At 44.9% G+C, this 24,327-nt stretch overlaps 1 protein-coding gene and 1 pseudogene across 1 annotated transcript; both read right to left on the reverse strand.

Moving 5' to 3' along the window:
* Nucleotides 1–18,794: 18,794 nt before the first annotated feature.
* LOC149369830 (uncharacterized) lies at nucleotides 18,795–19,307 on the reverse strand. The gene has a single exon (XM_089576542.1). It carries the CDS (start codon nucleotides 19,305–19,307, stop codon nucleotides 18,795–18,797), a length of 513 nt encoding a protein of 170 aa, XP_089432668.1.
* Nucleotides 19,308–19,629: 322 nt separating this feature from the next.
* Nucleotides 19,630–23,461, reverse strand: LOC149369831 (uncharacterized; annotated as a pseudogene).
* Between the last annotated feature and the right edge of the window lie 866 nt (nucleotides 23,462–24,327).

Raw genomic sequence — 24,327 nt, forward strand, 5'->3', positions numbered from 1 at the left:
TCTATCATCACACGCCTTTAACAAGAGCAGAGGGGTTTGTCGTGGGACTTTGTCCCAGACATTACTCCATCCATTCCTTCTGGACTTTCTCGCCCGGCCCAAGTTCTCGCTCACAAGGTGCGAGCCGGTGCAGCGTACACCCCGGACATCCCGAGTCGATGGCACCGAACCAGGATCGGCTGCCCCGATTGCCCTGCTGACTCTGTTGATTTGCACCACCTGATCTGGACCTGTCCTGGCACTGCGAGCCTCTGCGCCTGCTACACCTCTGCCTACCACATCCAGACATACGATGACTGGACGGCCCCCAGTACCGACGCCAAGCGCAAGCTCAGTGCCCTGCTAGACTTCATGTCAGAGACCGACACCCTCACCTTCACCTAACCAACCCACTTCCCCCTTGGGCCTGAGGTCATCCTTGTGATTAAAGATTTATGAATGAATGAGCAGCGGCCTGTATAAGAGGGCGGTTCGTTGAAGCTGTTGTGGCCAGAGATGGAGAGCGAGTCGGAGAGGCTGAAACAAACCAAGCTTAGCTGTTGGAACGAAACAAGGCAAAGGCGACGAGACCGAGGAAGAACATGCAGAACGTCTGAATAAGCGATGCCGTGAAGATTCAGCTCGACGAGTTCGCCTAGCCTCTGAAGGTCCATTACCTCTCGCTACGTATGTCTGGCATAGCTGAGCTAAGCCACAGCCAATTTTTTTTAGTCCCGTGAGGAGTACATCAGCAGGGTTATGCTGTATTAAAACTTGTAGAAACATTAATACTATGAGAAACACATCTCAGTGAAGAGTTGATCGGCTGCTACACTAACAGTAGTAAAGCTTTTTGACGGGCTAGTTGGTACATATTCATATTTGAAAGGGTGTGCGCTAAAAAAGACGTACACAGGAAAAAGATAGAGACGACAGGAAAGAAGCGCAACTTCCAACTTTAATGACGACAAAAGAAGCCAGGCGCACATATATATCCGCTGATAAACAGATATGAGCTGCGTGATGGAGCGTGACCCCATCAACCAAACATAAGACAGCGCAAAAAATGCACATCTAAGTGACATTAAAAGAAACACAAGAAAGTGAACATATCAAACACCTGCCGAGGTAAGGTAAAAAAGTGGGATTCGTATCGGCTGACAACAATGCATAACAACATGGGAAAACAGAGCTGTATGAAAGATGACACTGAAAAAGAGGATAACACCATAAAAAAGGCTAACAACATGACGAAATTTTTAACAAAGAACAAGTGAAAGATGGAGATAAAAACCGTGTAAAGGGTGGTAAATAAAGGCACATTGGAACATCTAAAAGGACACTAAAACATAGAGAGGCGAACGGGTTAATAGTCTAGATGTACCCATCCAGAAAGGCAAGTTCATTTCTAGACAGGTTAATGGAAGGCGTGCTAACGCACTTGTCTTTCCTGAGGTGAATAAAAAAGGCCTCGATTACTTCTCTTTCTGTCTTGTCCTGAGCCTTAGCTAGAAACTTGGTTTCATTAAACTTGGGGTAGCAGTTCTGGTAACTGCTGCAGTGTAACGGAAGGTTACCTCCAGACCTGTTCTTCATGGTGACGTTGTGCCTGCGGGCGCGCTCATTGAAACATTTCCCGGTTTGACCCACATACACTTTGCCGCACGTCAAGGGAATCTCGTACACAACATTGGCAGTGCATTGTGTGTACACGGTTTGATGCTTGATATTACAGGCCTTCTTAACACGCTTCCTGGTCACCATCGGACATAATTTCGCCAGTTTGCAAGTAGCCGAAAAAACCAGCCTAACCCCGTGACGAGACGCAACTTTCTTTAAATTGTGTGAAAGACCATGCAGGTAAGGTATAACCTGCACAGGTTTCCGTTCTGTTTGATGTTTAGCATGCTCCGAGGCGGTCAAAGGAGCTGAGACCGGATGCCTCGAAATATTCTTTTCAGGTAAAACGCATAAGCCTGCTTGTCCACCACGTGCCATTTTGTCTGAAAGGGATACGTGGCAAAAAGTTGTGGGTGACTTCCTTCGGTGCCAACTGGACAGAATAGCTGGCGCTTACCCTTACCGCGTTCGAAGCTCAAAGGAAGTGGTGCAGGTACTGGAGTGAGGCAAGGTATCGGCCACAACTGGTTTTTCAATTGACGTTGAGGACTTATTTTACTCTGTGCCTCACGACGGGTTGTTGGATGCTGTTCGTGAACATTTGGAAGAATTTGGCGAAGTCAGGTTTCAAAATTCTGCTGGTGTCACAACTGAAAAATTTCTGGACCTACTATTGTTTTATTTGGATTCCACTGTTATTTGCTTCCAGGATGAGTTTTACTTGCAAAAAGCCGGAATTTGTATAGGTTCCTCAGTCGCACCGGTCATATGCGAAATTTTTCTGGCGTCATTTGACCGGCGCCTTGAAGCTAGCTTGAAGGACACAGGGATAACACGTATTTTCAGATACGTCGACGATTATCTTGTCCTTCTTAACGCACCTTCATACTGTGCTGCTGATACACTTGTAGTCCAAATTCTCACTACCTTCTGTTCTTCATCGAGGGGTCTAAAATTCACGCATGAACGAGCAGATCATGATCGACTCCAGTTTCTTGACTTACAGCTTATTTTTACAAATGATCATGTGTGTTGGTCTTATCAGCCGCACTCAAAGAAGTCACTTTTGCCCTATGATAGTGCCCACTCCAAGCTGGTAAAGCTTGGCATAGTATCTCTTTGCATGCAATCTGCATTAGAAAAATCCTGCGGCCACAAGATAGGTGAAAGTTTCCAGTGCCAGATCGACCGAATTTCTGCTGCAGGTTACCCTGCAAATCTGGTCACGAACATGTCTGAAAACCTTTTGCAAAAAATTAAAAACTCGGAGCATGCTAAACATCAAACAGAACGGAAACCTGTGCAGGTTATAGGTACCTTACCTGCATGGTCTTTCACACAATTTAAAGAAAGTTGCGTCTCGTCACGGGGTTAGGCTGGTTTTTTCGGCTACTTGCAAACTGGCGAAATTATGTCCGATGGTGACCAGGAAGCGTGTTAAGAAGGCCTGTAATATCAAGCATCAAACCGTGTACACACAATGCACTGCCAATGTTGTGTACGAGATTCCCTTGACGTGCGGCAAAGTGTATGTGGGTCAAACCGGGAAATGTTTCAATGAGCGCGCCCGCAGGCACAACGTCACCATGAAGAACAGGTCTGGAGGTAACCTTCCGTTACACTGCAGCAGTTGCCAGAACTGCTACCCCAAGTTTAATGAAACCAAGTTTCTAGCTAAGGCTCAGGACAAGACAGAAAGAGAAGTAATCGAGGCCTTTTTTATTCACCTCAGGAAAGACAAGTGCGTTAGCACGCCTTCCATTAACCTGTCTAGAAATGAAATTGCCTTTCTGGATGGGTACATCTAGACTATTAACCCGTTCACCTCTCTATGTTTTAGTGTCCTTTTAGATGTTCCAATGTGCCTTTATTTACCACCCTTTACACGGTTTTTATCTCCATCTTTCACTTGTTCTTTGTTAAAAATTTCGTCATGTTGTTAGCCTTTTTTATGGTGTTATCCTCTTTTTCAGTGTCATCTTTCATACAGCTCTGTTTTCCCATGTTGTTATGCATTGTTGTCAGCCGATACGAATCCCACTTTTTTACCTTACCTCGGCAGGTGTTTGATATGTTCACTTTCTTGTGTTTCTTTTAATGTCACTTAGATGTGCATTTTTTGCGCTGTCTTATGTTTGGTTGATGGGGTCACGCTCCATCACGCAGCTCATATCTGTTTATCAGCGGATATATATGTGCGCCTGGCTTCTTTTGTCGTCTCTATCTTTTTCCTGTGTACGTCTTTTTTAGCGCACACCCTTTCAAACTACACTAACACTGATGGCTAAAAAGATAACTGGTGAAATAATGAGGGCTAAGTGACAAGTGACAACCGTGGCCGCAGTGGCTCAGTGGTTATAACGCTTGGCTGCTGACCCAAATGACGAGAGTTCGATCCAGCTGCGGCAATGGAATTTCGATGGAGGCGAAGTTCCAGGGGCCCGTGTGCTGTGCGATGTCAGTGCACGTTAAAGAACCTCAGCTGGTCGAAATTTCCGGAGCCCTCCACTACCACGTCCCTCATAGCCCGAGTCGCTTTGGGACGTTGAACCCCCATAAACGAGCCTTAAAGACACAGCAGAACACTGCGGAGCGAGAGCAGTTCAGAAAAATCGCATATCCTGCCAAAAATGAAAGGGGCAGTACAGCAAGCCTCATAGGCAATGCAAAAAGAAAAAAAAAGACGTCAGGTTCAATTAACTGCGCATCTGCTGAAGGACAGCAGGAACACTGTGCCAGAAAACTTTTCAACCTGTACACGGTACAACGCCTAACAACTGTGAATGTACCAGACAACCAGAATAATGCTAATATATTTTGTTAATTCACAAGAAAGGGGATGTCAATCAATTAAAAAGCTTTTAATTATTAGATAACTATGGGAAAGAAACATGAAGCTTAATGAAAAGGCTTGAAATGCAACTGAAGGCAGGACGGCAAGCTATCGAAAGGTATAGATGTAATCACACAGTAGAGTAGGAGAGCGACACAAAGTAGAGATAAAAAGTACAGAAAGAAATGAGGCCTGGGAAGGGTATGTAACCAATTTCAAGAAAGGTCAATGTAGCACATACAGTCAAAGTTAGGGGCACAGCAGAGATGGTGGAAGGATGAGAGTAGAAGTTTCAGGGGATAAGGCGCCCTCAAGTGGCACAGGACAGGGTTAACAGGCGCTCATTGGACAAATCCTTTGTTTGCAGTGAACAGTTTCTTAGGCCGATTTGATTATGAAAAATAAAAAATGGCATGCATCACAAGAAGGTTCGCTCACCAAACTCGTCTGGCCCACTGCCACTCGCCCCATCGATGGATGTCATTGCTGGGGCCAGTTCTGTGAATTAGGTTTAGTTAGAGTTCATGTCCTTACACCAAAATGCACATCAAAGGTACTATATTCACACAACGGATGAGGTCGCAAAAAGATCTCTAGCATCACCTCAAGTAAAGGCAGTGTCCGCAAGCTGAAAGCATTCACACGAGATGAAAACAGCAGATCTTGTCCTAATAGAAAAAAAACGCCCTCCTCTTTCCATCTGCAGACACCAATTGGTTGGCGTCAATTCGTGACGTCAAGCCACATAATGCACAGTTCACCCTCAAGATTTGCAATTCAGTCCACCGTGCGAATTCACCTTAAGATGACTTCCAAGAGCACTTACTTTAAGCTCTAAGATATACATGCATGGTGACACCTACAACATGCAATTTGATGAAGTAGCTTAGCTAAGAAAAAAGGGATGAGCAGCACACATGTGAGCTACTCAGGAACAAGAACCAGAGCTAATGTTTTAAACAGTTACTAGGCACATTACCATAGCATGAAAATGCACACACACCTCTCAACTGGCATGTTAGAAATACAAAACACTTCAGTAAACTATCTACACAACAATAGCACACCTTGCAAACATACACCACCTGGACTTTGTGTTTCCCAAATATAAGACATTCATTTTGTGCACAAAATTGCAACAAATAAACAAAGTAGCAGTGCCACCTAATTGGCCATTTAGAAACAAGGAGCAGAGGTATTATGAACAGCAGAGTTAGTTGTTGGCCTGGTTAGCATCACTGATTTAAGTTCATAGTTTTCCAGCCCTACGGAACACACACACATACATGAGCCGCCACGGCAGTTCAGTGGTTATGGTGCTCGGCTGCTGGCCTGTTAAGACACGGGTTCTATCCTGGCCGCGGTGGTTGCATTTCGATGGAGGCAAAATGCTACAGGCCCGTAAATGCAAACTGCATGCAGGAGATCTAAAGAATGAGGACAGGTTCCAAACTTGTCAAGCACTGCAGTGATTGTACAGAGATTTTCAAGTGTGAAGATTCTTAGCAGAAGCAAGCCACTTGTGAAGGGACAGAGACGCATCATATTAAAAAAGCTGGTTCACAATGTGCGAGCAATACTTCAGTTGTATCATATAACACAGAAATGATGTTTCTTTCATAGTTTTGATGCTAAAGGTGTAATAAGTTTGTTTTTTTCCTGCTCCGCTGGTCTGAAGGCATTTAAGCAGTGTCTGCGCCGTTAAATAACCAGTTGTCAGTGAGTGCTGTGTTTTATCCTTCTTCCCAACTTCAGTAAAACGGCAAGTTGAAGAAAACAGCGCAGCAACAGGCACAAGAAAGAAGATGGGACAGGTGCTGACTAGCAACTGAAGGTTTATTGAAAAGGAACACATAAAATATACTCTCTTCACAACCAAGAGCGTGCATGAGCTGCGCGAACAACACTGATAAGCTATCAACTTCAGTCATGGTGGTCAAGATTCAACAGTTCACAGCCATGAACGGCCATCCGTCCTTGTTAATGATTGTGAACTATTGTATCCTGACCACCATGACTGAAGTTGACAGGTTATCAGTGTTGTTTGCGCAGCTCATGCACGCTCTTGGTTGCGAAGAGAGTATATTTTATGCATTCCTTTTCAATAAACCTTCAGTTGCTAGTCAGCACCTGTCTCATCTTCTCTCTTGTCCCTGTTGCTGCGCTGTTTTCTTCAAGTATCCTTCTTCCCTTCTTTGGTCATGCACCGTTGCACTGGAAAACTACAAATTTAAAGTACTCTCAACATTTGCCTGAACAATTTAGCACGTCTAAAATATGCTTATCTTCTGGTAGCCTCCAGCTGCTCACGATGATGGTCTCTTCTAATCCATGATCTGACAAGCAAAGCTGCATCCCTGCAAAAAAAAGAAAGAACCAAAAATTTCCTAATATAAGCATCTTGGTGGGCACAGGTCTAATAACAAATCTTTTACAATCCTCAATGAGCACAGACATTGGACAGCTCTGTACAAAGAACTTATGTCCAGTCATTTGGCTCAAACCAAAATAGTGAGAAAAAAATCCGCCCTTCCCTGGCAGCGCGAGCATATTTTAACAGCCTGAGCAACAAATTGTTCTGAAAGTGGCTAAAAAATGCATTCATTACATAAAAGACATCGACTATTCATGCCACCTAAAATTCCTCCAAAGCAAGCAAATAATGTACAAACAAAAATTCTCATTCCCGCACCTCACAGCATTGGCCAGTGCTGCTGTCTCGCTTGAATCCTGCCTTACAAGCGGACCTACTGGTGTCAGCCATGGGGACGGCCATTCAATTGCTTAAACCCACAAGGGCGTTTGTAGATGAAGGCGTAGCCGGCTGGAGGTGGTTGCTCATCACTCCCTTTGTCTTCCCTCAATTGTACCATGGCGGGTGGCCGACAAAGTAAACTGAGCGAAGAGGGCAGGCCCAGCCTATAGTCTTTTTCAGCCTCACTGCTGTGCACAATTTGAAAGGCATAGTTGCTAACGGCCGATTCTACGTGGGCTACACAAGCTAGATCACAAACTGATGATGGGTGCAGGGGTCAAGTGGATGCAGCTAGCACAGGAAAGGGCTAATTTGGGGAATATGGGAGAGGCTGTTGCCCTGCTGCGAGTATAGTCCGGCTGATGATGATGAAGGATGATTGAATTCCAATGAATATTTCACTTTTCTTACCCTTGGTGCAAATCGCTGCACAGTCCCATAAATGTTGGTTATAAGAGTATACATCTGATTAAGAATGAGAGGGCAAATACTACACTACTGGCATGATGCAGCAGCGTCAGTGTTAAGTGAAAGAATAAATTCTGGTTCCTTGCTTACAATGTCGCTGGATCTATGCTATCTTCCAGTAGAATGCATGAGAACTGGTGTAATGCCCTCGCACAAAGTGCAGACGTTAAGGAATATGCACAACTTGTTCTTCCAGAGAACGAAAAATCCCAAAGTAGTGGTAATGACCATCGCTCATCACTGCTGGATCACTATGCCTCTGCGTCTTTAGTAATTTTCTAGAATCCGTGGGTAACTCTGGATGGTATGGCTTCAGCACTTTAAGCAGGGAATGCAGGTGAGAAGCAGGCAATTGGCTATTAATTGCCCACACGCGCAAGTCGTGCTCTAGACATTGAGTAGCGGAACCAGACTCAGGTGTCATCCTATCTTCATAACCCACCAACTCCTCATTGTCAGAAATTCGCGCCAACTCTTACGTTGCACTTTCTATGTCAGGGATGCTGCTAGCGGTGCTAAAATCTGACAAGTGAGAACTGCGGCTTTCAACTGCGTCCTCGACCGGCGCTGATAAAGAGGATAAAATAACATTATGCGATGAAAAGGCATCTTGAAACTGTTCTGCTCCTGTTGCGCACAATCTGCTGCCATGACCATTATCAAGACTGACAACTGCCAAACAGGGTAGCATTTCGTGATGCGTACCCGCAAAAGCCGGCTCTCACCATCGTGGGTACCCTTGACGAAAACAGTTTTCTAGCTCGTCGTGAACAGCCTCTGCTGTTCTTCGGCGTCGTTGCCGAAATGACACCTCGATTAGCGAACACTTCATTCTCTTCATGATACAACGAATGTAGCACTTTATCAATCTATCACGCAGGGCATGGGTAACATATATACACTACTGGCTTTGTGCCAACCAACACAGGTCACAGCACAACAATGCAAGTCTAGAAATCACTCACCATTGAGGTCATCCTCTGGGCAAGCCTTTGTTGTTTCAGCTGAATTCCAGTGAAACCACAACGAAACACAGCAGTGCGGGCATGACGACCGCCAAGAAACTGTACTAGAAGAACAAAAAACGTGAAAATCTTGCCATGACTGCCGCTGACACGCGAGTCCTCGGACCAGCGCACGCCGCAGGATTGGAATTTGTCTCTCGGCGCGGCCGCGAGTAGCCGCGGTTTGGATTTGGATTTGGACCATTAGACTGCAGGGCGTCAGTGAAACCAGAACTAAATTTCTTCGGCAGTTTTAATTTTGTCTGCCTGTTTAATTAAAAACAAAGTAATTCCAGCTGTTTAAAAATATTTCAGATAGAAATATATCTTTCTACCTTAGTGTCACCATTTGCATACACACCACATGCAAACTTGCAATCGAAGTAAAAATTAATAAACAAATTAATACTCTCACGGTGAGGGGAAGTGATCTGGTACCGACTTTTCTATTTGGGCTTCAGAAATAGCCAGAGAGGGCAGATTAACCCTTAGCATGAATGTTATAGCAATGCCATCGTATGTGGTTCAACATTTATTCATCATTTGACAATATTGCTGCAATGTGAAAAGACCACTTCAGAGCAACGTTATCAGCAAGTTGCTTGGTAACATTGTAGGAACATTATCTAATGTTGAAGAATGTTAGCGCAACATAGTACAACATTGGCAATGTTGTGGCAACGTTGCAGTTACATACTGTGCTACTAGGGATAGCAGCGAGGCTCTATGGTGAGGCAGCTATGACATATAATGTTCACCAGCTGCTGCACCTTTCTAAGGCTACGCGCATGTTTGGCCCATTATGGGGTGTGTCCACGGTTCCTTTTGAAGATGGGATTGGCCGTGCACTGCGGCTTGTGTCAGCAGCCAAGCTGGTGCCTATGCAGGTCGCTGAACGGTGCATAATGCAGCAGTGCTATCGAAGCTCAGAAAGAAATTTGGAGCTCCCAGCTCATTTGGCTTTTGCCAAGAAAAATATTGGCGCTTAGCACACAAACAGCTACCAGACATGTGCTCTAGGTGTGCCACACCCTGTTCCTTCATTTCCCGAGCAGCTAAAAATGATTTTCAATTCACACTTTGGCTGCATTCCTCAGATGTCTAGGTACTTTCGAGCACAAATTGGCAGCATTATTATACACAGTTCGGATTATTTGACTCCAAAAAAGACCAGCTCTTGTTATGTTAAAATGGTAGACGGCTCATATTGTTATGTACTTGGAACTTATGAGATTGCAGGCTGTATATATTTTCACTCCCAAAGGCTTCTTGTTTCACCACTTGTATTTGATGTCCTACATATCATGCAGTGTCAGCACCCACCGGCTGATCAGAATAATTGTTTGCACTCCCTTGATGATGTGTCTCTGCAATGTGTTTTCTTTAGTATTAATAATGTTTCATACTTGTGTGAAGTGCCCAACCAGAAGGAAAGAGATTGGTCTGGTAGTGATGTATGATGTGCAGTTCAAGAAGGTAGTTTCAGTGTATTTTTATTTTTGTATTCCTTTAAGGTAGCTCTTCAGTGTGTTTAACTTTTTTCAAACTTGTGGCCATGAAATTCATTGCAGTTAGCAGCAATTACACCAATCTTCATATTGTGACGGGAGGTTGCTCCATATTGTCACATTGTCAAAAGTTCGTCGTCAAATAAATTCAGCACGGCCACAAGCGGCAGGCATTGTCTTCGACGACCGCCAAGCACGCTTGTTGCTACACCGCTGCCGAGTCGTTCAGTTCTTTGTGGGTGTGAAACAGCACAACAGTGTTTCTTTGGAAGCCGTTTTGCTGTCTACCTGACTGCCAAACTGCAGCCATCACAACTACGTGACAATATTACACTAATCTCAAAGTTTCTTTTATTCTTGGAACATTTATGCTTCAAAGTATTTAGTGCAAATAATGCAAAAGAGAACACATTGCCATGTATGCTGACAAAGTCTGTTGATGGGATTTATAAGACATAAGTAGAGGCCGGATTTTTAGGCACCAAGAAGGCATGTTTTAGGCGCCAAAAATAGGTGGTTAAGATTTGATTTTAGGCACCTAAAAAGAAAAATAGGCACTATAAACTGCATCAAAATTGCACTTATCAGATCCGAACATCAGCACGCAATATCTGCCATAAAGTAAAAACAGCCGGAATGATTTGAGATCTTAACCATTGTGTGCGAACCTTAGAAGCACTCTTTTTAAAGCTGTCGTGAAGCTTTTCGTACAACACGCATGCTTCAGCAGAGCAAAAGAGATGGTTACAAAGCCTTTTAAAATGCGTTGGCATACCTGGAAACAAACAATTTGCTTGTCGTGCACAATAGTAAAACAAGAGGCCGTGCATTTAGCAATTGACGCAAATGTGACTTTAAAGCATCCGACATGTGTTCAGAGTCATCCTCATAGGAATTAAACTTATCTATTGCAGGCATGCACGGTGCTTTAACATTAATAAACGTGTCGCCATTTGTGTAAACTGCGTTTTATAGTTAGTGGCTCGAAGTGTTGGAAGTCACGCGGACTTAAAATGGTGCTTGCTATTAAAAGGGTCTGGAAACCATAAGTACGAGATGCTAAAAATGTAGCCGCTTAGTGCTGGTGATGCTTTATATGCCGAAAATAATTATATAGTTCAGCACGGGCCTACGTACATCCACTGGGGATTCATAATAAATAAACACCGTTCATATAGTAATCACTGCTAAAGTCATGAAAGCAGTAGCACACAAGCAACGTCTCCATGTTGGTGGGCTCAAAATTGTGCCTCTTCTCATTGAGAACAAGCTTGTAAGCTGAAAAGGAACGCTCCACACCAACAGATGTTACAGGAATGTGCTTGTAGGAAACCATTTCGATTGAAGGGTTGAGATAATATGACATATAGGAGTGACGCCAAAAGAGTGATATTCATACAAGCATCAAACATTGTTTGAGTGCATGAATGTGTTCCGTATGCACGCACGACTGGCACGGCTCTCAGCTGTCCAGTGCGGCCTGCTCCAAGAAAACTGCCGCCAAAGGCTATTTGATTAGGATGACATGCAGATGAGGCACAAGGAATGATCATAAGGCAGATTACCAATATGGCAAATTTTATCCAGTTAAACTTTATCCAGCCAGCTTATGGAACAATTTGCAGTCAACTCGAACCCACTGGGAATTATGTGGACGAAACTTACGTACTTCATGTACTTTCCAAAATGTAGCACCATCTGGTCAACTACCATTTTAACGGCCAGAGTTTACAAGCTGTAACTACAAAACGGCAGAAACAGGAAAAAGGTTATTTCGATATTTTTGGCTGATGTGGTTGACATTGTCTACACAGTCGGCGTTGGAGTAGTGTTCACCACACCCAAGTGACGAAGTCATTTAATGTTGCCATGTGTGGGTTCAACTCGAAACCGAAATGGATTCGAAAACAAAGAGAATCTGAAAACAAAACCACAACGTATATCAGGGCCATTTTCTTCAAAATAGGGCATTTTTAGGCACCAACGTTGGAAATCGGCATTTATAGGCGCTGACGCCCAAAATAGGCAATTATGGCACCATCAACTATGTATTAAACATGTCGTGAACGCCTAATTCATGCTCATATGTAAAAATGGTGCGCCTATGATGCCTTGAAAAAAATAGGCATTTGCCTAAAATCTGGTCTCTAGACATAAGGATATACCTGGCCTTGCAGCCTGATAGTATGATGCTTTATCATCCTTGTTTTTTCATGTGTTTAAAATGTTTGCTGCTTTTAAGTGTAAAGAATAATGCACGTTCCTGTCCAACATTTATTACTCCCTCTGCTTTGTTGTTGTGGCCTAGTGTGTGTAATAAATCATGTTTGTAGATCACATCACATCACTTTATTTTCCTTAAAGACCCTTTTCCAGGGTGTTACATAAGGGGTGGGGTTTACGAAATGCAGGAATCAACAGCGCTTGAAAATGATGATGAACATGTTATGGCAGTAATATTATGGGGAAGGCCGTTCCAGTCAGCTGCTGCACGAGAAAAAAATGAGTTGGCAAAAACAGTGGTACGGCCACAAGGACGCAAAACTTGGAAGAGAATGATCGACCGATGCGGTGGGACCTACATTGTGGAAGTGCGCAAATGTATGGTTCTTGTTTTAGTGGTGAATAAAAGAACTTGTGAAACAGGACAAGACTGGCTATGCGACGGCGACTAGAAAGATTAGCTAGACCTGACTACGATTTGAGGGATGATATGCTGACATCGTACTAGTATGAGGAGTGCATGAATCTGATAGCCCTGTTTTGAAAAGATTCGATAGCGTGTGTTAAATATTCTTGATAAGGGCTCCAGATGGGTGATGCGTATTCAAGTTTAGTTCTAATGAATGAGATGTACGCTTGTAGTCTTACGTGTTGTGGGGCTTCCCGTAGGTGATGTTTTAAGAAACCTAGTGTTTTATTAGCAGATGATATCAGGTTAGTCACGTGCAAACGCCAAGATAAATCATTAGAAATGGTGACTCCTAAGTATTTATATGACTGGACGAGGTCAACTGGGGAATTGCAGACTGTGTATTTGAAAACAAGAGGATTTCGACGGCGGGGAAAGGACATGCACTTGCATTTGTTAGAGTTGAGCATCATCATCCACTGGTAGCACCAGTCTTGCACATGGCGCAGGTCTGCCTGAAGGGATTCTTGGTCAGAATGGTTAGTCACTGAGCGATAAATGACGCAATCATCGGCGAATAAGCGGATGTGACAAGAGACATGCTGGGGTAAATCATTAATGTATATGAGGAATAACAAAGGACCGAGAACAGAACCCTGTGGGACGCCAGAGGTTACTGGAAGCGGGTTGGAAAGTTGGTTATTAATGACGACGGACTGAGAGCGATGCGTGAGGAAAGCTTTAATCCATGCAATTATGTTCGGATGTATACTTCAACTGGGAGAGTTTAAGAAGCAAGCGTTGATGAGGTACTTTGTCGAATGCCTTAGCGAAATCTAAGAAAATGGAGTCAGTTTGCAGGTTAGTATCAAGGTTGGCGTGAATATCATGTAGAAAAATGGCTAGTTGAGTTTCGCAGGAGAACCCCTTGCGAAATCCATGCTGTGATGGATGGAAGAAATTATTTGAATCCAAAAATTGCATGATTTGAGAGTAAATGACATGTTCCATGATTTTGCACGGTACACTTGTTAATGAAATGGGGCGATAATTAAGAGGTGAATCAGTACTACCTGATTTGTGGACGGGAACGACCTTTCCCACTTCCCAGTCGTCTGGAATGGTACCTTCGGAGAGTGATTGCGAGAACAATCCTCAAAACCTCAAAGCCTCAAAACTAGCTGCACTTATTTTTGATGCAGCGTTACATGTTCCATGGGTGTGTTCCGGGAACCAAAATTCTGTTACTGCTGTCGATTAAGTTGCCGTATACCCTACAGTGATACGAAGAATTTTTACGCAAATGCCTTTCAAAGAAGGTCCTCCAGCCAGTGGAGCTGGACAGTTGGTGTGATGTGATGGTTAATCCCCATTCACTTAGTGTGACATACAGGGGGCTGGGAATTGACTGCATAGAGATCATGAATCCAGCGTCAAGGAATATGTTCACTTGACATCGCAGTGCTAGGTGGGCGAGTTTAATGTTTTCAATGATACACATCGCCAGAGAGAGAGAGACTCTTTAATGAAATACAGAGAATTTAGCCGGTGTTTCAATATCGCTGGCATGCTACTCTGCGTAGGGAGGGGAATTTGGGAGATAAAGACTGAAGGAGAGCCGCACATGAGTTGTGCGGCTTCTCATGACAACACAGATGCCTCGAGGGGACTTCAGTGTACTCACTGCGCTTGGCTTCAACAGTCAATGCAAGTGCAGGGCGCTTTCCTGCTTGGTGAAAATTATTTAAACAGAAACGTCGCGCCATGGAAAAAAAAAATATTTGCGCTGTCGTTCAGCGCGAGCAATTCGCTGCACGTCTTTGCCGCGCTTATAGCGCTGTGCGCTGCATTCAGTCACCTGAATCCCCGACTGAAAGGTGCGCTGGCGTATGAATTCCTCGTGACTACGAAAATCGGTGCGGGCGCGCGCTCCCGCGTAGAATATGGGCACTGGTTTCGTTGCCCGATCGAGGAAGCTCTGGACGATCGAGCATGCATGCAGCGTCTCCACCTTGCTGAAAGGATGATCGAGGATCGAGGGAAGGCTATGCGTAGTAGAAAAAGTTAATTCCGACTGGCGCAGTTCCTGGCCGGTGTATGCCGCACACAAACATGCGTACGTGTACTGGCTATCAGATAGGCAGATCTGCCCTGATAGCGGGCGGGTTCACTGCACGCGGTGCGCAGCATATGCATAACGGAAAGGTCGAACCTAATCAGTTTTGAGTATGAAGTATGATCGACGTACGTACCGATACCACATTTGCTCTACTTTTTGCGCGCAACGCGCACAAACGCGTTAAGCTAGAATTAATTGTGCAGCTATAGCACCTTTTAAAAATTCATTCGCCTCAATATATGGTTCTCCCTAGATTAAAATTAACTGCGCAGCTAACACACATTTTTTTTTCACCTGGCCGTAGTTTATGCCGTGCGCCTGGAATCGTCTGCGCCGAGGACGAGTGAAGAAAAGTCAGCAAAGCCGAACAGAGGCCGGCCGTCTTTGCATGGGTGGCCATATATATGCTTCGCACGAAACGCAGAAGTACTTCAGTTATGCGAACCGCTTGGTTGTACGCATCAGTTGTCAAGTTCACTACGAGACAACGTTTACCGTACAATATTGATACATGATATGTGTACATCTTTGCCGAAAATGAGCCACGATCGAGTGAAGCCGGCCGGATGATCCTTGAAAGCTAAGCATATGATTGAGAGCGCGAGCTCTACAGCGATTCATGGCCTCCGTGCAAAGAATTTTCAGGCACTATCGGAAGGGCGCGCAGCTCATTAATGCGTGCTTGCAAGAATCATGCAATTTGCACGAATATTGTATATGTTTGAGCATACGTACGTGTGTTTCAGATATGTCCCCGCTAATTTCGTAAGCTGCTTTCTGGCCAAATAAATCTCCACCGGTGAGCGGTTGTGCTGGTACTACAAGATGTGTGCTACACAAACCGATTAAAACGTACAATTAAGCTTCTTGCCAGTATTATAACTTTCCCGAAGCGATTCGCAGCTATACCGGTGACGGTCGAAGCTAACGTCGCCCGCAGACAGAGCAGCGCTGCATGCAGATTTCTGCAGGACCGTCAGAGCCACGCCGGCCGGTAAACAGAGCTGCTAATGGAGATGCCTTCAGCACCGTCAGAGTCGTGCCGGTACAAACAGACGGGCTGACGGAGATCCCTTCAGCACCATCAGAGACGCGCCGGTGCAAACAGAGCTGCTGACGGAGATGCCTTCAGAACCGTCAGAATCACGCCGGTACAAACAGAGGGGCTGACGGAGATGCCTTCAGCCCCGTCAGAGTCGCGCCATTGCAAACAGAGCATCCATGCAGATTCCTTCAGGACCATCAGGTGCATGTAGAGGTTACAGTCAAGAATCCTGTTGGCTCCCTGAAGGAACTTTGAAGGATTTTTTGACCGGGATATATACACAATATGAGGATCTAAATTACACAACACATTTCACACTAAGAAGTGATTTGGTTTTCACATTGGATGAGAAAACTCCACTATAGCAAATGCACACCATCACTGAAATATCAAGAAAGCATAGCTGTTGTCTGGCTGATAACCCTCCAAAAATGATAGCTGTCTATACATATGACCCGCCGCGGTGGTTCAGTGGTTACGGCGCTGAGCTGCTGACCCGCAAGACGTGGGTTCGATCCCGGCCGCGCCAGCTGAATCTCGATGGAGGCGAAATTATAGAGCCTCGTGTACTGTGCGATGTCAGTGCACGTAAAAGAACCCCAGGCGGTCAAAATTTCCGGAGCCCTTCACTACGGCGTCCCTCATAGCCTGAGTCGCTTTGGGACTTTAAACCCCGTTAAATGAAATCAAACATCTATACATATACTGTACTGTTTTCCAAACTAAACCTGGGACCTGGCTGAAAAAGTATACACGGCGAGAACAAATCTGCCATGTTCATTGGTACAGATATGAGAGTTTTTCCTTGGAAAGCCTTGCAACTCCGAAACGCCACTACACTCCCCAATAAAATGACTATACTGTACGCGAAAATATTTCTTCGCACTGCAATGTGGTAAATGGCTGGCTAACCAACTTCTCTTCGCGTATGGAACTATGAATGGTTTTTCCCATGTAGTCTACTCTATGTGGCTAAACGTGTCTTCGATGTTCTTGGGCTGGTGTTCATGATTAAAGAGCTAGCAACATCTTGCATTCTTGTCAAATCTGACATTGGAAGAAAAATCATTTTCCTTTCCATACCTCACTGCGCTGAGCTCAATTCAGGTTCGACCCTTTTCATTAACCTCTACATTTCTGAGTGAAGGCAAGCACTGGTAAGGTACTTGCCGTCTCGCATGCATCCACACCCTCCTTGCATGCGGGAGGCACGGGGATCGATCCCCAGTGCCGCCAGGTACGCACCGGTGATAAAATGGGTACAAGCTTTCCCCTTCCTGGTGCTCGGCTTCTTTAGGTTGAAATGCTTAGGAAATGGGTCTTTGAACCCACCTTGAGTTCAAAAAGAGTTGCATGTGGGCTTTCACCGCACAAGAAGGTTTTAGGGTTGTTTGATGGCGGAACAAATACCTGGTGGCCGGTCAACGCATTGGTTATACGCTTTCGTCTATTATAGCTATTATACATTTTCCTCTTGGGGGCTAGTGGTAACTTGCCATTTTATCTGCGAGAACCTGCTGAATACACTGCGCTCCAATCTAAATCTCTTAGTTATTTTACTCTAGTGATCCGAAACTGCCGCCTAGGTTATGTTCTCTTTGAATTTCCAACGCTTGCTTCCCTATCATAAACTATTTTTTTCCTTCAAAAGATGTTGAACGTGACTATAAATTTTTTCATATTAAACTGTTTTGATTTGTCTATCCAAGTCCGCAGTCATACTCAGGAATTCATACACTGAGTCAATCTCAATGGCAATGCAATCAGCAAATCGCAGATTACAAAGGTACTTTCGACTAACGTCTATCCTAAACTCTTCCCAGTCCAGATCTCTGAGCACCTTCTGTAAACATGTGACAAACAAGACATAAGGCCTAACTAACAAGTATGTTAGCAATCTCCAAAGCCGATATTTACAACTGGTTGCCAGCAATGCCTACAAATTGTTCATCTAGCTTTAGTCTCTTTCGACCTTATTTGGGAGATCACAGATGAACGTTCCGTCAGTATCTGGAACCTCTAAAAACAAGCAACTGTCAGCCACATCTTCCGGATGCACAACATCCCACGCTGTGTCCAAAGAAAGGAAGCATTCCTTTATGTGCGGTGGTGAATTAATCATGTCCACAATATTAACAGGCCGACAGATTAAAATGCAGGTTGCACTTTCCTGCAAAAACAGAGTCTTTTCCAGGCGTTTGTAATCGCCGCCGTTTGTCCTCACAAAAGTAGTGTTAAATTTTGATGGCCTTTTGTAAGCAGTGCTGTGTATAATCTGTTTTGAGATTATAAAGCGCTCGTACTCTATAACAACTGACGCCTTTACTCCACAGTAGAGGTACACTGACTGCTGCTCAGTGCTCTTCAAAGCAATCTCTTTGCCAGCCCATAAAAAGCAAAGATCACTGATGTGCTTTGCATTGTTCACCGGCGAAAAGCTAATCAGTTCCTCACAAAACTTCTTTTCCATCAGAGGCAGATGGGTGCTCTCAATCAGTTCTTGTAGCTGCTGGTGCATAACTGTTGCACCCAAAAGGTATGAGGCCGGCACGATGAAGGAATTGATTTACTTGCCGGAGTGTTAGAATGTAAGATGGTGAGCCGAACAGAGGCGCGTGCCACCGGCAGGAGAGTCGAGCTTCATTCGGCAGAACTTCGGCGTCATCGTAATCGGCGGCTTGTGCGGCTCCTACCGCGTGAGGCCGCTGGTACTGCTACATAACCACCCTCTGCACAACTTGCTGAGGAAGAGATGATTGCAGCGTGGGAGGCTGCGAGACTGCGGCGAGAGATTTTGTGGAGTAGGAAACTTCATGACGGAGTCCGCCAGGTCAGCAAGCTTCTCCAATGACAGCCCCTGGGCGGGCACAAACACCATGCGGACCGACGACGGCAAGCGCTGAAGAAAAAAACTCACGCAGGAAGGCTTGGTCGAAAGTAGCAGCCTTGTCGCCCAGGAGTTGCTGGAGCCACCACAGCAACTGGGTAGGTTTGCGGTCTCCCATTTCTTCGGAGGAGATGAGCTGCTGGAGGCGGCGATGTTCGGAGACGGCTGTTCGCTTGATGAGCTCAGCAGCCAACCTGCCGAACGGGGCCGAGGCGGGCGGAGTGATGAGGAGGTCGCGGACTTCGGCGGCAATCTCAGGTGGTAACGACGCAGCGACGTGATGAGACTTGTGCGACTGGCTGGTGATGCGGCCGATAGTGAACTGGCTGTTCACCTGAGCGAGCCAGAGCAGAGGATCGGAGGCCGACAACAGGGGAAGGCGAAGGGACAGTGCAGAGACGGCGCTGGAGGGTCCGTCACCGGGCATGGCGGAAGCGTTGTTGTCGGCGTTGGCCATGGTGAGAGCGCGTGTTCCAGCGGACGTCCGGAGTCACCAGTTTGTTGCACCCGAAAGGTATGAGGCCGGCACGATGAAAGAGGTGATTGATTTACTAGCCGAAGTGTTAAAATGTAAGATGGCGAGCCGAAAAGAGGCGCGTGCCGTCGGCACGAGAGTCGAGCTGCATTCGGCAGAACTTCGGCGTCATCGTCATCGACGGCTGGTGCGGCTTCTACCGCGTGAGGCCGCTGCTACTGCTACATAACCACCCTCTGCACAACTTGCTGAGGCATCCCCATTTGCAGCGGAGACTTGACGCACAATGGAACCATTACCACCTTCAAAAACGAAGGCCTAATGGGCCCACAAAGGTCAAAGTGACCGCACGCAGTTTGCCATATGAAGCAAAGCGTGCACCTTGAAGGCCATAGATGCAATGCCATATAATGAATGACATCGAATTAAAAGTTCTCCAACAGGGACTCTGAGATGGAAGATTAAGTCAGACTCACTAATTCAAAAATAATAAAAACAGCCTTCACAAATTGCGCTGCATCACAACTTCACCATCTGCTTACTACGTAATTATTTATAGGTTCACCAAATAGAAATTTTTAACACTTAAAATAGCACCAATTATTCAAAAACAAAACAAATCACTCATGATAGAAGCAACCAGGTCTATGCCATAAATGCTGCCTGCACCATCATTGTCTCCTCTCCAAAAGCCGTTTAAAGCTAATTCACCATAACCTCCCTTTCTCAGTGATATCTAGCAGTCTGACCATATAGCCCTAAAAAAGCAATCCGGACACTCGTGTACTGTAGTTGGACAATATGGATTTACAACTTCTGATAAATTGCGTTTTTACACTAAAATAATAAATGAAGGACAAAGTAACCTACTTCTATAAATCGCTAACAGCAAATGTCAGAATTTTCAAAGCTTCATTTATGCACGGCGACTAGAAAGTGACCTGTAAACTGAACTGACATATTTAATAGCGCTTTTGTGTCAAAGTACCTGGCATAAAAATAATACACTTTAAATATTTATGCTATGTCAGCTCAATTTTGGCAACAGTGAGCCAAATGTAAAGCAAAATTGCAAAAAAAGTCTGCTATCACTTTCCATGCCACTTAGCGCTGCGTCCTTCATTGTACCTCACCTTCTTCGTCAATTTCTGAGAAGGTGATGTTTTCTCGTAGAAGAATGTGCAGAGCCTCTGAAAATTTGGCAAGGGGCGTCCACTATTCCGCTTGAAGAATGCCATCCAAACAAGGCAGAGCATAAAATATAATCCAATGCCTCCACTCCGACGCCTTCCAATCAGACCGCTCTGAGATTGCTCGTGGCAATCTCGTGCTGCAGTGTGGAGGTTTTATAACCAGCAGTCTAGAGTCTATTCTTGATACTGCTGATGGAGCACCTAAAAGATGGAAATACCACTACATTTCATTCTATTCGCAGGTATTCTGCCTCTTTTATTACAAGTTTTCTATTCTTCACACTTAAAAGCAGTAATTAATGCATAAGTAAATGAATATATCTATTCTTTCTCATGCCTTGTGCTCATCTATGCAATATTTGGCAATGCAAAATACACGTCAAGGTAAAGAATAAGTTAGCCTCCAATGAGAGCAGAATGATGTTAAGGTAGTGTTTTGCCCAAAAGCAAGATGTACCTTAGCTGCTGCTCTCCTTGTCAAGAGCTTGGTAAAGTTGCCGTTCTGTGTGCATGGTTCATTATGCATATATGCTAATGCTTCATATCCTAATACCGTTCATACCCTAATATGCTAATGCATCATACCCACGTATAGTGATATCAACATAGTGTTCCTGCCTCCTGGCTCAGCTTAGCTCCTTAGCCATGTCCCTTTCAGAGGCACATGTAGGAACCGAATTGAACGGCAGTAAAAATTTCTACCACTACAAATGCCACTAAAGAAAATCCTCCATTCATCGCTATGAACAGGTAAACACAGTAGATACGGCATAATCTACTGAAAAGCTCTACAGCTGAATCTGGATAACTGAAACCTGAAGGAAAGTGACGATTTCTTTGAATTATAAAGTTCATACTAAAGCAAACCTGACCAGTAACGGGAGGTGACTGACTACATTGTGTGAACAACCACACTGCAGACATGTCTGAACAAGTCTGGCAATTTCGTGTGTACATGCCCTCTCATCAATAAGAGCACGTGGTAGCAAGGCGCCTGTCAGTGCCAGTAACACAACGACACATCTTGTCAGACCCGCCGCGGTGGCTCAGTGGTTATGGTGCTCGGCTGCTGACCCGAAAGACGCGGGTTCTATCCCGGCCGCGGCAGTTGAATTTCTTTGGAGGAGAAATTCTAGAGACCCGTGTACTGTGCGATGTCAGTGCACCCTAAAGAACCCCAGGTGGTCGAAATTTCCGGAGCCCTCCACTACGGCATCTCTCATAGCCTCAGTCGCTTTGGTACGTTAAACCCCATAAACCAACCAATATCTTGTCAGCCATTCCCCCATCGCTGTAAAAATATACCAGAGCAGTGCTGCAGCAAGTATTGTGCAAAGAAAGCTGATCAACGAAAGCTATCATGACTTTCAGTAAAGGTAAAAAACCAGCATGTATAACACATGCAAAGCTGGAACAGTGCTGGTGATAAGCAGCATGTGCTGATAGCAGATGAGCATGGCAGATAATGGGAAGCTGTGCATGCAGCACCACCATCACATTGATAACAGTGTTCTTATGGCACTCAGTATGACTGGTTGCCACAGTTACTGGCAGACACACGCTTGCTGTTTGACCAGCGGCAATCCACAGCACTGTTGTGCTTCACTAGCCGTAGCAGGCCAGGTGTGCTGCCAGATTGAATCAGCTGCAATTATTCTTGTGCATTATAATTTCTGCGAGCATTCTCCCACTGAAATAAGCGTGGTATTTAGAAGACTGAGGTGGGTTTTTGATTAAAGGGAGAGTGAGAGCTCTATTAATATTTTTTTATAGGAAAATCCAATAGTTCGGGAATTCATGGCTTTGTTGCCACTTGGCCGGCAGCAAAAGATGGATTCATTTCTATGAAATTTGGATTCGAAGTTGGGATTCTCTTATGACGACACAGGACTAAGTAACGTGTAACATGACGTAACGCAGACTCCGTGATTTCTGGCGGCCAGCAGGGCGGCCTAGCAGCAGCCGAAAAGAAAGCTACCGCCTGCCGCACGTTGAAGGAATATATCGGCTATTGCGGCCGTCGCTACCGTCACTTCGTTACGTTTGCACCGGTGTTTTGCCAGCGTTACGATGGATACCGTTCTTGAAGTCATCAACGAAGTTCTCGCAAATAGACACCTTTAGCATACCGTGTACCTTGTTACCGTTAGCGGAATAGCGGGAGCCCGCCTACCGCCGGTGAGCAGGCGCTGATTGGTCCCGATGCTGCAGGCGCGCGCGTAGCTGCCCGGTACGTGGTGCCATCTGGCGACGCCAAGGGGGTTTGCGCGTGCATTGGCTGCGCCTCAGTGATTCGTGGCTTCTCGTGCCCCAGTGTTAATAGAACGATTGGTTCTAGCAACACTCTTTTGTCCTATGACGTCATCACGCTTGTACTTGCGAGTTTGGCCTGCGGCGGCGATACCTGTATTTTGGTTTTTGCTCTTTTCTACGTTACAACAGCTTTGTTGTCAGTATGAGTGGCGTTTTTGTAATCAGCAGCTGGTGTTCTGTCGATACAAGCCAACTTCAATTTCTCCTCAGTGTCCCTTTAAAAGAAAGGCCCGAATTAGTAAGATTCCAACGTAACATAGGAAATCAAGACAGCGTACCGATAAATGTCACAAAAATCTCCCGTATCCTTTAGTATAAGTTGTGTGCACTGCTAGCCTTTGATAACCACGGTATAAACATATGTTCAATAATGGCATGCGCACAAACCAACTATAACCAAGCTATCTGCAAATCCTTTCAGTTTAGTTTCCTTGAGATTCCTTAAGTTGGACCTGACAGTTCTTGGAAAGAAGTGACCGCATTAACTTAATTACACTACAATCTATTCCATGCAGAGCATGTAATATTTAAAAGCAGTACATTACCAATGTAGAACCGCTGAGCAGAGTTCGAAGTAGACATGATTGTGCCAGTCAGCTGTTTCACAACGCCTTGCAGAACACTATGCATATACTGTAAGCCGCCGCGGTGGCTCGGTGGTTATGGTGCTCGGCTGCTGACCCGAAAGACGAGGGTTCGATCCCGGCCGCGGAGGTTGAATTTCTTTGGAGGAGAAATTCTAGAGGCCCGTGTACTGTGCGATGTCAGTGCACGTTAAAGAACCCCAGGTGGTCGAAATTTCCGGAGCCCTTCACTACGGCGTCTCTCATAGCCTTAATCGCTTTGGGACGTTAAACCCCATCAACCAACCAACCTATGCATATACTGTAAGTGTTAGCAGCGGACACGAAACAAGGACAGACAGAAAAGGCAACGAAACACAGCGCTGACTTTCAACTGAGCTTTTATTGTAAAAATAAGCGACTTTTATACAAAGATTTTTTTGACATGTGACTCAGAAGATGTCAAAACGTGCTACTACATGTGTCATCCAAAATCGCTGATACTCTAGATAAATCCTGATAAAGAACGTGATTGAAAACACTGAGGAATCCTGAGAAGACATGAAAGGTCAATCAGATGAAACTGGTTAGATTTGTGCAACGGCCACCTTTTTTTTTTCCTTAAGACACGTGCCGCTTAAAACCATCTAAAGGCCGTCATCATAAACAACGATGAAGAAACAACAATGGAAAATCCTGTCAAAAAATTTTTGTTATCAAAATGCAAAAGCAGGTTGAAGCTGCATATGGGCTCCCGTTATCAAAAGGTAAAAAGAAAATAAAATGACAAAAGACAGGACTGAAACGGCATAAAAACACATTAACTAAAACAGCATAAAACCAATAATACACCCGTTAAAGAGTGTCCAGCTTTACGGGTTCGCGCCTGCGGCCTGCAAGAATCCAAGTTCTTTATCCAGGAGCAATATTGAC

Source organism: Amblyomma mixtum, chromosome 1, assembly GCF_055824585.1.
Source record: "Amblyomma mixtum isolate Tamu chromosome 1, ASM5582458v1, whole genome shotgun sequence".
NCBI classification, from domain to species: Eukaryota; Metazoa; Arthropoda; class Arachnida; order Ixodida; family Ixodidae; genus Amblyomma; species Amblyomma mixtum.